Genomic DNA, 13,675 nt, shown 5'->3' with positions numbered 1-13,675 from the left:
AACAGAGCTCATCCCCTGGAGAGATGACCCCCACCTTTGGATTCCTTAGATTGAACCAGCCTATGACCTGTTTACCCTGGACCCATCTGAAATCTGGACCTATAGAAGCAAGCCACGTCATCTCTATTGTTCACTCTGTAACACTGACTGTATATATAATCATACTGTACTGTATCTTAATATAATAATGTATTGAATTGTTAACTAGTTACATCTGCTAAAATAAATCACTTTGTGCGTTGGAAACACAATACAATCGCCTATGCAATGCTTATTTGAAAACGATAAAATTACTTTAATAGTGTGTAAAGAGATTTGAAGACTGTGGGAAAGCCCGATTGGGCGTGGTAGAAAATTTCATAAGTGGGTAGCACAGTGGATCCCAAACTTTTTCAGCTCAAGGCACCCTTAGGGTCTCCATAATTTTTTCAAGGCACCCCTAAGCCAAAATAATTACCTAGTCCCCCGCCTTGCTTACCACTGGCCCTGGCTGAGGTACCCCTGTGAGATCGGCGAGGCGCACAGTTTGGGAACCACTGGGGTAGCAGCACGGGAGAAGTTTTGTAGGCAGAAGTGAGAGGTGATTATCAGAAACGAGAGAAGGTGCAGCTCAGATGTAGATCTAAGAGGGCAGGAGGGAGAGTATTTTGATATGAGATTTGAGACGTATGAATGGGTATGTCAGTCATCGCCCCTGATCTCTTACTCGTTGCAGGGATGGACACCTTAAATCCCCGGCAAGTGCAAGCCCTTCGACCTATGGGTTCCCTGTGTATGTGTGCTCACTGCTAGGCAATGGGACGCATCTTTGATTCTCTTGTCAGTGGTCAGCTGGCATTAAGTCACTGTCCACTGGAACTGGACTCTGGCACTACTCCAGTACCAGAGTATTAGATTACATTAGAGGTCTACTCCAGGTTCATGTGTGCCACTTAAGTTCCATTTGACTCCCATGACTACTCTCTATTTTTGATTTCCTGCTGCAGACTTATGTCTGTTCCTGGACAATATTTTGCCACATTATTCTGGTTCTGTTCGAATCCTCAGGTTTGACCTTGGCGACCCTGACTATTCTTCTGACTCTATCTATCTATATATATATATATATATATATATATATATATATATATATATATATATATATATATAATGAAATTACCAAATTGGAGACTCTAATATACCTTTGCACCAAGATTGGTGATCCTGCCATACACTAATTGGGATCTTTTTAGTATACTATACCACATATAGTTCCCTGTTTACCAAATTGAAGGGGGCTTAATATTTCTTATGTCAACACTGCTGGTTCGTATAATTTGAATTATATATTAGGAAATGTATCTTGTCCTCAATAAAAAATCTTTTTGAGTGTACCAGAGTCGCTCTTACCAATTACAGTGTAGTAAAATAAGTCTAACCTGTTCTGGGTGTACCAAGATGGCCGCCTCTGCTCTCTCCGTCCCATTTTCGTGACCGAGGTTGTTTACCTCACGTAATTGGCTGCTGATCATCCTGCCGTCAACGCGTAACACGAATGGGGTGGAGTTTTTGCTGAGAAGCAAAACAGTTAGTGACCCGGAACCGGGCGTCGCAGCTTTTCCCTAGCTGGGAATTGGTGACCCAGTAAAACGGAGGACTGGATAACACGAAACCCTATGAAGACACAACAGAGAGCGCAGTGCTGTATAGGGAGACATTGTCACTGAAGTCTCATAAGGGCTCTGTATGGTGAAGGGGAACTGGTGATTAGAATTTGACAGGAGTCCAGTCACAGGACAAAAGGCGACCCCGGGTTGTATAGAAAGAGGTGACTGACAGCTGCTTTTTATAGGAGCTGTTATAATAGCGACAGAAGGGCACATTATTGTTAATGCTAATTGAAAACGCACTGTGGATTGTGATCATTTTATGTCACAGGTATATGTGCCCCTTATTTTGTTATTATGCTTAACATAAAATTGTAATACATATTAATATATCACTTTCTGAGGGGGCAGCAGTACTTACAACAGGAAACCCTATTGGTGACATTTCCTGTTGTGAGTGAAATACAAAAAACATATTCTTGTAGAGCTACAAAAATCACAGTTTTGGGGGTACAGGGTTTGGAAAACAAAGAGTGGTCGGTAGCCACCCCCTCACCTCACGTTCTGGCTAATGAGGTGAGAGTGGACTTCTTCTCCCTTCCCCTATCTCTCCTGCCCCCATCCCTTGCCCCATTTCTGTTCCCAGTATGTCGCGGTGGCTTTTTCCATGGTCCAGCTCAATCAAGAAAAGGGCCTGCAGGTATCTCCTACAACATTACCTTGGTCACTACTTGGAGGAGAGACTGAGTCTGGAGCAGCTGAGTTTGGACCTTTACAATGGAAGTGGACGTCTAACCGATATACACCTTGATATCTGGGTAATATTGTCTATACTTAATTATACAAAGATCTCTGTTAAATTAGGAAACTGGAGATGTTTGGAATACCAATGAACAAATCCCTAGCTAACTTTGACTAACCACAATTGCAGTGTTTCAGTGTGTCACAGTGGATAGGATAACTATTTACGAAATGTCAAGGTAGTAACATTACTTGATGGAGTGATATTGAAGCTCAAAATCCTTTTTTTTCCCCCAAAGCATGAACACTGAGAATATTGTCCTTAGTTATGGAATTAGTAAGGACTCTGAATTTAATGATCACATAAATACACTGAAGAAAAAAAGCAACTTCCTTGATTATGAGAGCTTCAAGTTCTCAAGATGGTCAGTGAATGCTAAATGATGTACTGAACTCAGGATTGCTTCATGTTGATGATGAATGTTGAAATGAAAATTGTGAACATCCAAGTAACCTGAAGTGTGCTCAGGCCATAAATGTATTATTCTTCCTTTTGGGTTCCAAATAAGGTTAAAGCTGCACTAATACCTACAAAAATAGTTTCCTAACATCGCTCCCATCGCAATTGATGGCAAATTAATAAAGCTCCGTTTCTAAATGGCAGAGGGGAAAGGGGGGTGGGTACGGTGCGACCAATCAGGAGCTGCAATCTTTTTGTGGCTTGTGATTGGTCTTCCTACTCATAACCCCCTTCCCCCATTTATTTGCTGGGGCTATGAGAAATTGAGCAGTTTTTCCCCAAGACAGGGAGGGAGAGTGGGAATATTAGGAAAATATTGTCCTATTGCTGATTTTAATGGTTAAGGAACCTATTGTGCTCTTAATTGTGGTGCATGAGGGGTCTAAATTATGTGAAAGTAAGTATTGTGTGCTAAAGGTTTTGGATTGGGAAAGAGGGGACCCTCCTAGGAAAATATGGTATCCTTTGTGGGAAGTTTAACACACATATCAGTGACAAAAAGAATGGTTGTGTTTATAGGTCCATTTAATCTGATTATTAGGTCAGGTTAGGTTTAATCTGAAACATTAGGTACCAGGAACCCCATCAGGGGGAGTACGGCCAGTACATCTGTAAAGGGCCTGGAACCCTGGACTGTCTGGTCCCCTTAGTCTCACCAACCGACCCATCAATTCTCTGGAATGCGCCGTCTCCCAAGCACTGATAGGCTGGGAGCATGAAGCTCTGTGACTTCATCATTGTGTTCCGCGCTCCCAGATTGTCAGTGATCGGGAGCCGCAGCATCGCTTCAAGAATGAAGTAAGCTAATTTTGCATTTATTTTGAAGGGGGGGGTTTACATTTACTGTGATGCTATGGTGATGGGGGGGAGGAACATTTATTTTGATATGGGAAAGGTAGTGGAGCATTTACTGTGATGGGATGTGAGGAGTGGAGTAATTACTTTTATGGGATGTGAGGGGGGGGGGGAGTGGAGCATTTTCTGTGATGGGATGGTGGGGGGAGTGGAGGGTTTTCTGTGATGAGGGATTGGAGCATTTGGATGGTGAGGGGGGGGGGAGCAGAGCATTTACTGGGATGGGGAGGGGGAAATGTACTGTTCAGAGGGAGGGGGCGTGTATGGAGAGGAGGGACGGTGGTGGGTGTGGGGCCCCTGCCAGATTAATTAGTAATGGGCCCCACAGATTCTGAGGGCAGCCCTGTTAGGTATTATTTATAAGACCAGCAGCATTGTGCTTACATATTGTGAGCAATAAATAATGCATTGGAAACATTGTCATCTAAAAATGTTTGGGCAGATTTGAAATAAGAATGATTCTGCAGTAATCCAGGAGCAATCAGGGTCAAATATGTTGAAATTGCATTTGATAGAAAAATGCTCTAAAAACGTGTTCTAAAGCTTTTTGGTGAATATTATGTACTAAACAATTCTAATAATATAATTTATATATATATATATATATATATATATATATATATATATATATATATATATATATATATATTAGTGTATATATTATATCGATATAAGCTAACATCTATGAGGTCATGTCATTTTACTTAGTAATGAATTGCAAGTAATATTGAAGAGGAATGTACAAAACATCTGACCATTTTTCAGCAGTCCTTTATAATTAGTGGTACTAAAATGACAATGATACATTTGCTACTCAAGAGTTACCTGCCACTTGTATGTCCCTAAATTTGTTCCACGTCTTTGAAAGCCACCATTATTGATGTAATTTCTGGTGAAATACAATTGTCTGGGAACAAGTAATCTGTAACAACCACTGTGATCTTTATTATTTAGGCCAGACCTGTCCAACCTGCGGGCCTCCAGATGTTGTGAAACTACAAGTCCCAGCAGGCCCTTCCAGCTATCAACAGGTTGTCTACTGGCAAAGCATGCTGGGGCTTGTAGTTTCACAACACCTGGAGGGCCGCAGGTTGGACAGGCCTGATTTAGGCTTTTTACCTTCTTTAGCTACAGGTTTTGCATATCATGCAATATTAATACCATACTTGTCAACTCTCCTGGAAAGTCCGGGAGACTCCCGAGTCTCCAGGGCTCCCGCGAGAGCTGGTATTTCTCCTGCATCACAGGAATTCACCTAGAATCGCGTCATTTTGGCCCCGCCCCCCGCGGTAAACGTCATTTACGTCACGGGGGAGGGGTCAAAATGACACAATTGGCCTCGCCCTCCAGTCACGCCCCTCTCCCGGAAACTCGGGAGTAGTTAAGTGTGATTAATACATCAAGCAAGCCATATGTTTTGGGTGAACACAATATATGATAATAAATATGATTATGTAAGTGTAGAGATATGCATGTTTTGTATTTGGTGTATGTTTTCCTGGGTACATATGTCTTACTATATTATGTGTGGAAATGTATTTCGTACTTAAGCATGGCATAGACATCTCAGAATCTCTCCATAGCACTACTGTTTTCCCACTGATCTTTTTTGTTAGTATGAAATGTCTGCTATATTAATAATGATAGCAAACATGAGCTTGTGAATGCTCTGGCTAAATTCACAACCAGAATTACTAACAAATACTGTAAATATATATAATATATATGTAGAGGGACTTGTCCTTATGTCTCTATATAGCAACTTTCACAATCACTCCTGGGGGTATATTAACTAAACTGCGGGTTTGAAAAAGTGGAGATGTTGCCTATAGCAACCAATCAAATTCTAGCTGTCATTTTGTAGAATGTACTAAATAAATGCTAACTAGTATCTGATTGTTTGCTATAGGCAACATCTCCACTTTTTCAAACCCGCAGTTTAGTTAATATACCACCTGGGGGTAAATGTATTACACTTTCTAAAAAAATGAAAATGGAGGCGTTGCCCATAGAAACCAATCAGATTTTAGCTATCATTCTTTACAATGTACTTAGTATATTATAGCTACAGTCTGGTTGCTATAGGCAACATCTTCACTTTTAATTTTTAGAAGGTTTGATACATTTACCCCCTAGTAATTAATTTTCCAAGCTAATACTGTGGTTTGTTAAGGTTACCAGGGCAGCCATGTAAAACTGGAGTACAAGGAAGACACATGCACCTAGGCTGCATTACTATTACTTTATATGTGTGCTGCATGCCTTTGGTTTTTGTCATATAGGTATCCACCATGCAGCCATGCATAATGTTTATTCCATATTATCTGCATTTCAATGACTGACCTAGTAACCTCAGTTTGTGTTGCAGGGATATTGAACATTGAACCCTTAATTTCTGTCTATAGAGTAAAATCATTAGAGTGATAGTTTGTGCTCATGACTAAATTATAGGAACAATTAAGAGTTTGAGCCCAATCCCATCTAAATCATTAGATCTCTATCTGTGTACAGGTACAATGACAAGCTGTGGCAGAAACACAAGTAGACACAACACATTTTCTACATCCTTCCTGTATGTATTGCAGCAGAAGAAATTATTTTATTTATACTAAGCACTAAAATCTGAACTGGTGTGTCGACTCCTCGACAACACTGTGTTAAAGGGTCATCAACCTAATCTACTAGGTTATTCAATATGAAAAGGCAACTTGAAAAATCCAAAAATCCATTAATACAGTTGGGCAATTCCATTTATCCATTAAAGAATCGTATGATTTAAAATTGCAAATTGGCCACAACAAACACTTTTTTTTGTGTGTGTGTGTGTGTGCAGTCATGGTCACACTATTTACATATGTATGAGTCTTTTAGTTGGAGAGAGGAGGGGGGATGTTGGATTAAAATTACATTTTAACTAATACATTGAGCATAGTATCTTGTTCAGTGTCCTGGGTGATTCCAAGAAACATATGTCATTTACTTTTGGAAGGCTTGAATAAAGTCCAGGAAATCCTCAGCTGTCACTCTAAAACAATATTCAATTACGGAATGTCCTGTGTGTCTCCTTTTGTGACTTGTCAGAGTGGCCCAATAGAATCTGTTAACTGGATGGTAGTTATAGTTTACTAAACAATGGTCCACAGTTGTGTCCTTATGACGTGATTATTAAATCATACTTCTACTGGTGTGCAAATTGCTGCTCTTACTAAGTATTTTTTGTACCTTTCCAAGATGTTGCTTTCTTGAAGCTGACAATGGAGAACATTTATGTAAACTAGAGTACAGAAAATGTAGTGTTGTCCATATACATTGCTGTTGTATATAATTTGTGTCATGATTCCCTCATTTTGCAGTGCTGCATAATATGTCCGAGACTAATAAATAAAGTATAATAATAATCACCAATTAGATCTTTGCTTTACTGAATATTTTCTGGAAAACTTGTGGTTATAAGTTTTACAGCCATATAAACCGTATTTTATCAGTTGATTTAGTATATGGCCAATTCAACGTAGAAGAGGAAAGTTGGTTTAAATAGGTCATTTGCTTCTACTTCAGTATGAGCAACTGAACTGGTTTAAGGTGCAGTTACTTGTCATGGAGAGTCATCACTACCTACACACATACATACATACTTTGCCAGTGAGTAGATGGAAAACGGAAAGTTGTGCTCCTATCATAGAGCTGAGATTGTTGTGTATTGCTAATAATAACAAAAGTTTTAATAAGTCTGAATGTAACATTTGTTTCTCTATTCCCACCACTTTATGTATTTCTTCTTCACCTATGTCTTTTTCTGCTCTTGAAACCTGTTTTTCCCCTCTGATGTGTATAATGTCCTATTAATCTTACTCACTGCCCTCTACTTTTCTCATTCTTCACTGTCCTCCATGTTTTCTCTCTGACCTCAATCAGTCTGTGAATGACCTCCTGGACTCAGCCGGTGCTCCACTTGAGATTATTGATGGCTTCATTGGCAGTATTTCGGTTACCATCCCTTGGTCAGCGCTTGTCACGGAAAACTGTACTCTGGAGGTGTCTGAACTACAGGTTACTTGTCGACCCAAATATAGGACTGGTAAGTGCTGAGGATGCTCGCTTGCTGCTGTATTATATCAGCAAAACCATATTAAAGGAAATGTTCACACAAACACTTTTTCGTGTTAAACACTTTCCCCTTAAGTAACAGAATGATAGCATTGTGATGCTAAATCAAATCCTACTGTTTGAGTGCTAGTCTTCTACCCTGTACCTCACTATCAGTGTATACTCCTGCCATCAATTACAGAAGAGTTTTGACATTCAGTGCTTTCCACACATAGCTGTTTGTCATGTTCCGAGAGTGCTGATTGGTCAATGCCCTTCACACATAACAAGCTTGTTGTTTGTTGAGACCATTGGTAGGTTAGTGCTCTTAATATATAGCAAGCTCCCATGTGTTTGAAGCACTGCATTTTAAAATTCTGCCATACATGTTAGGAGAATTAGCCATTGGTGAATGGTAGACTCGTATCTCCAGAAAGCAGACCCTAGATACTAAGAGGGTTTTACATTCAAACCGTGTTTGGGTGCACATCTCCATTAAGTTTGGTTAATTTTGTGATAAGTTTGTGATGTTTTTATGTTTACCTGAGAACATGGGATCATATATACCGTATAGTCATGTTAATATTGTTTAAGCTATTGTTTGATGTATTACTGTGGTAAAAAAAATATATTGCATTCATTCCTTAAAACTGGGTGTACACAGACAGGTAGGCAATAATAATGGCAATGCTCGACCAACCTGTAACCATTAGAATGTTTATGGCAGAGCATAATATTTCATCTTAGGTAACACATATGTGCCCTTTTGTAGTTCAGTTTGTTGTACAGACATGTAGATAACCTCAGCATCTAAATGTAAACGGCAACATAGAGTAGTGATGTCTGCCTTTTGTTGTACTGCTACAGGAAGATTGTAGTGTCATATGCACCTGTAAATAATAATAATTATTTCTAGCTTGTTTTCAATTGTATGCAAGTATTATAACCTGCATAGTAGCAATAAAATAAGCCAGAAGTTACAGCGCACCCAGCATAAAGGGAAACTATTCTAACATTTTTTTTTTCCTACTGTCAATTTCTTTCCCACTTCACTTCCATGTTCCCAGCTTCAGCAGGGGCAGAGTCTCATAGCTGGTCCTCATGTATGACCACCAGCATGCAGCTAGCCCAGGAATGCCTAAAGGAGCAGACCGAGGAGCCTTCTGAGCCACCACAGCCCATTGAAGGACTGGAGATGTTTGCACAAACTATAGAGACAGGTAGAATTGCCATCTAACATTGACACTGTTTCAAAATGCAGAGAGCAGACAGACTACATCCTCCCTTCTTTCTATATCATCCTGTCTCTTTGTTGTATTGTATGCCTTCGCCTTACTTTGCAGTAAGAGGGACAGACTCATAGATCACTTGTTTATTCTGCTCTGTGTCACCTTATGCCTTCAATCTTTTGCAGTGTTGCGGAGGATTAAGGTGACCTTTCTAGATACCATTATCAGAATTGAGAATACGCCAGCAGAATATGCCACAGGAACAGCTCTTGAAATACGCATCAAAAGGTCAGTTTGTGAGAAATAGATATTTCTATACACTCTTTCAATTCTAGTTCTTTTTTTGTATCTGCTTTAAAGATCTTTCCGGATTGACATATTATTTCACTTGCTACTATTTTCCTTCAATCATAATGGTATATTTCTGTATTCCCTTATGTGTACCCCATTATATATCTCTGCTTTTAATGCTGTCTAATATTTTTATTTTTTTGTTGCTGTCTTATTTTGTTTATTTTCAGGATCTATTTGTCCCATGTATTTCTTTTGTATCTTACCCTCTATTGCATAATCCCTCACAATCTCATTCTCTGTTACTCTCAGACTAGATTATTGTGATGAGGCTGTAAGAGACTCTGGTCACACCTTCCCGGTGGACATCCATCAGCCTCCAGCTTTCATCCAGAAGATCCTGCAGCTCAGTGGCGTCTCGCTCCACTATGAGGAGTTCAAAAATAGGGGACACACCCCATCTCCTACGACTGCGCCTGAGGTAGCTATATGGTGGCGTTTCCAGTGACACAACAGGGAGAGCATGTAGTCCAGGCAAAGAATAAAAGTGGTCCTATTAAATCCAAAGTTGCAGTTAGTCGCAATCTTGTTGTTAGAAGCGTTTACATACCATGTCAGAATTCATTGATTTGGCTAGACGACTTAATTTTTTTTTTTACTGAATTTTATGCAACTAGGATTGTATGGATTATTTAGAGCCTTTGCCAAGGTAGAGTGACAGCAAACAGTGCACCCATAGTATTTCTTACATATTGTAATACTGAATACTATAATGATGATTGGTACAGTATCATTTGTTTTCTATTAGGCTGGTGTTGAGAAAAGATGCTGTGGGGTTTGGGGGTGGGGGGGGGGGGATGGAATTACCTCAAGTAGAGCAATCAAAAAATCCCAATCCCTCCCTACCGTGGGCACAAGTGTGTATGTGGTCCTTGGAACCAATAGGTTCTCTCCCCATACCCATTTATATGCTTTTCCTAGCATTACATTTTTTTAGTAAAAGCATGATTTTTACACCAATGGGTAAGGGGCTTTAATGTGCACAATATTGTAAAACTATCTGTATTTCTTTACAATGTGACTTCACTGTATATGTTGGGTGTCATTTACTATTCTCAGAAGTTGTAACTAGCTTGGTGGTGCTGGATAATCAGTCCTAGAGTATGTACAAACCCAGTTCCAAGATAGCCATGTCCTATTATCATTATATTTTTCCATGTGAAGTATATAGTCTGAATAATTTCACCTGAAACATTGGTTTCTTAGTTTAACACATCATACAGATGATTCTGCATTTGTTTTTGATTTCTAGACGTACATTTAATTTATTTTTACCTCCCAGTGGTTAGGGGGGGTGAAGAGCGCAAGTAAATCCATCTATCTGCATTATCATATACCAAAGCCTATATCAAAATGATATCGCATCAAGAGTGCCTGAATTGTTGCTATTCTTTGTTATGTTCACTTTCGACATTGCCTAGGAGTTTTCATATCTGTTTGTGATGGTCGGGGAAAATAAATCTTTTAACATAGTTGTCCTATTCTGTTTTACTTTTTATTTTGAACTCTTTGCTACAATAAACACTCCACTCTTTTTAAGTTTGCTTAGGAGTAGAAGGCAGCTTATCCTTTTAGAGACTCTCTTGTTTTGTGCATGAAATTCCGGGCCTGGACACAAGGATGAAATGTTTCAATCAATACCCACATATAAGTTGTTAGACAAAAGGTTACTTTTAAGAGGTGCATCGATTGCAGCTGATAGTAATGAGGTTTATTTCACATCACTCCTATTTTGTTTGAGACATCTTATAGTTTGGTTAACCTTTCATTCTTTTGTCATTGGAAAAGTTAATTGGCCTGATTCATTAGTTAAGGCAAACAAAATGAACACATTTTCTCCTGGATAAAACCATGTTACAATACAAGGGGTGCAAATTAGTTTATTATTTTGCACATAAGTTAAATAGTGCCTGTTTTCTTTGTATAGCAGACAAATACATGATAGCTTATTTGCACACTGCAATTTAAAGTTGATCTAGGACTTGCCCTACCCCAACTATAAATCTGCCATTTCATTTTAAATTTACATCCCCCTCCAATGCAACATGGTTTTGCCATGGTTCATAGTTAATCATTTTTTCTGCGTTTTCTTTCCTTAATGAACAAGCCCAATCAATATTAGTTTCTTACAAGGTTTGCGTTCATCTTCCATAACATTATGGTTTAACTTCCAGCTCACCATATAAACAGACTTCGCTTAATAGGACAGGATGCATTATTAGAAATCCCCTATAATACTATGCAAAGAACACACACTGAACCTTGCCGAAGAAAGAAGGTGTTTATTATGTCCTACACGTGATGGCTGCAGCTAGTGAAATATGTTTATGTACAAATTTATTTTCCTTATCAAGTGATGATAACCGTTTTTTATTTTGTGGCATTCAGTTCAATAGTTAAGGTTATCTGTCCAGTTAATGATTTGACTATGATAGAGGATCAGATATTTACTGTATTACTGGCACTTATACACTTTTTTTGTCTTTTTGTTTGTCATGAGGTATATTTCTCAGGGCAATCTTGCATTTACATAAACTATTTTGTGACATTGCAGTTCCTACAAAGTGCAGGCACATAGCATTATGTCCTTGCCCTTTGGAGTGCTTGTTTGGTAACTCTTTTTTTTTCTCCTAACAGGACCCACCTGTGCAGACTAAGCACACAGAGCCTCAGACAATACAACCCTCAGGACTTCCCACTCAATCTGCACAGCCCTCAACATCCAGTCCTCCCACCCTCCAAATAGGCAGCTGCTCTGGATGTACAGAACTGATTATCAAACTGAAACAGAATGACATGTTTCCAGGACCAAAGGTAACAGAACAAGACACTGTAGTGTAGTATACTATTCTGATGATCTATTTTGTGATCAGAGTAGAAATTATAGTTTCAACAAATGCTCCAATAAAACCTTAAAGGGATTTTCAACATTTTATTAAATTCCTTCTCAATATTAATGCTTTGGTGGGGGGACTCCCCAGTACCCTCATCATCGCTGTATTAAGCAGGGTGTCTGCAGTACATATATTACATAGTTTAGGGAAGATTTGACACATCATCTCTCAAGCTTTTAATGAGACCCACTGCATCCAATTCTCAGTACAGAAGATGATTGGCAGAGGTTTTGGCGTTATGTAAGCACTGGGACCTTGCTGAGTACAGCGAATGGTGTGGGTCTCACGGCAGAGGACCCCACCAAAGTAGAAATACTTGGGAAGACAATGGTTATAGTAAATTTGAACACATACGAACATTATGGGGACAAAAACACAGAATTCTGGATTGTTGTTTTTCAATGCCTATGTGCAGTCAACATGGTGCAAAAAGCAGCCAATTTTATGTTTGCACTTAAGTCGTGGTATATTTTTTATATTTACAGATGGAGATTGATGGGAAGGTCGGGTCTCTGCACTTGTTCCTGAATCCATGTCAGATAGCTAACTTGCAACTATTAATGGATGCCTTGAGTATTTCAGGTCAGTTCATATGAATAATACCATCATTTGACCATGACATTACACAATAGTTCCCAAGCATAAGAAAAGCGTATTGAAATTATATTGAAGGTGGCATTTTTATTTTGTGTTTTTCAGAATCGAGCAGTATTAGGGAGAAATTGCTGAAAAGTCGCCCTTTGGACATGGAGGATTTGAAGCTGATAGAACAGGATCTGAACCAGCAGCTGCACTCGGGATCTGGATCTCTATTAATACCAGACCCTGAACTTGTGCCTTTCCAGAATTTGGAGAATGGAGGTGAAGCTTTGATCCCAGCAGTCACCATGTAAAGTGTCTGTCTGAGCTTTACTTTCAACATAAATGTATAAAGGCAATGCAACGTAAAACATTTAGCAGTGATGAAAATGTGTATTGTAATCATGCATTGTTCCTCTTTGCAGACATGTTTTACTCTATGAAGGCTTTGACAAACAGCGTCAGTTCTGTCCGATCTACAAATGAATTATCAGACGTGGATCTTGACTCTTCAATTTATAGTGACTATAGCAGCCATCAATTTCAGGGTCCAGCCTTTACTCCTGGGGTGAGTCATACCATGAGTAATGTACCCTATCGCTATGTTGTCTGACCTCTGCTACTTTAATTTATTGGCTTTAGATACCTTGCTTTTATTTTTATATGTTGCCACAGATTCCGAAGTGCTTGACATAATTATATAGATAAGGCTTACATGAGAACAGTAAGCACAACAATGGGTACAGTTAAGTAGAAAAGTAAATACATGGGTGCAATGAATAGAACAAAGTACATGGCATACAGAAACAATTCAGCATAGGACGTGACAGGGAC

At 39.1% G+C, this 13,675-nt stretch overlaps 1 protein-coding gene across 2 annotated transcripts in view; it reads left to right on the top strand.

Annotated features, from left to right (window-relative positions):
• The first annotated feature begins 1,527 nt into the window (after positions 1-1,527).
• Positions 1,528-13,675, top strand: part of ATG2A (autophagy related 2A) — a 75,987-nt gene continuing 63,839 nt past the window's right edge. Inside the window, exons 1-10 of one of the 2 annotated variants that reach the window (XM_075187762.1) lie at positions 1,528-1,807; positions 2,233-2,404; positions 7,618-7,780; positions 8,856-9,008; positions 9,203-9,305; positions 9,621-9,789; positions 12,006-12,182; positions 12,748-12,844; positions 12,962-13,123; positions 13,267-13,409. In XM_075187762.1, coding sequence (XP_075043863.1) covers positions 2,234-2,404; positions 7,618-7,780; positions 8,856-9,008; positions 9,203-9,305; positions 9,621-9,789; positions 12,006-12,182; positions 12,748-12,844; positions 12,962-13,123; positions 13,267-13,409 — 1,338 coding nt within the window. In that variant the 5' untranslated portion in view covers positions 1,528-1,807; position 2,233. Of the gene's footprint in view, positions 2,405-7,617; positions 7,781-8,855; positions 9,009-9,202; positions 9,306-9,620; positions 9,790-12,005; positions 12,183-12,747; positions 12,845-12,961; positions 13,124-13,266; positions 13,410-13,675 lie in introns of both variants that reach the window. The other variant, XM_075187760.1, reaches the window with a different exon arrangement.

The sequence above is a fragment of the Mixophyes fleayi genome, chromosome 10, assembly GCF_038048845.1.
Source record: "Mixophyes fleayi isolate aMixFle1 chromosome 10, aMixFle1.hap1, whole genome shotgun sequence".
Classification (NCBI taxonomy): domain Eukaryota; kingdom Metazoa; phylum Chordata; class Amphibia; order Anura; family Limnodynastidae; genus Mixophyes; species Mixophyes fleayi.
This window is presented reverse-complemented; position numbering and strand designations above follow the sequence as displayed.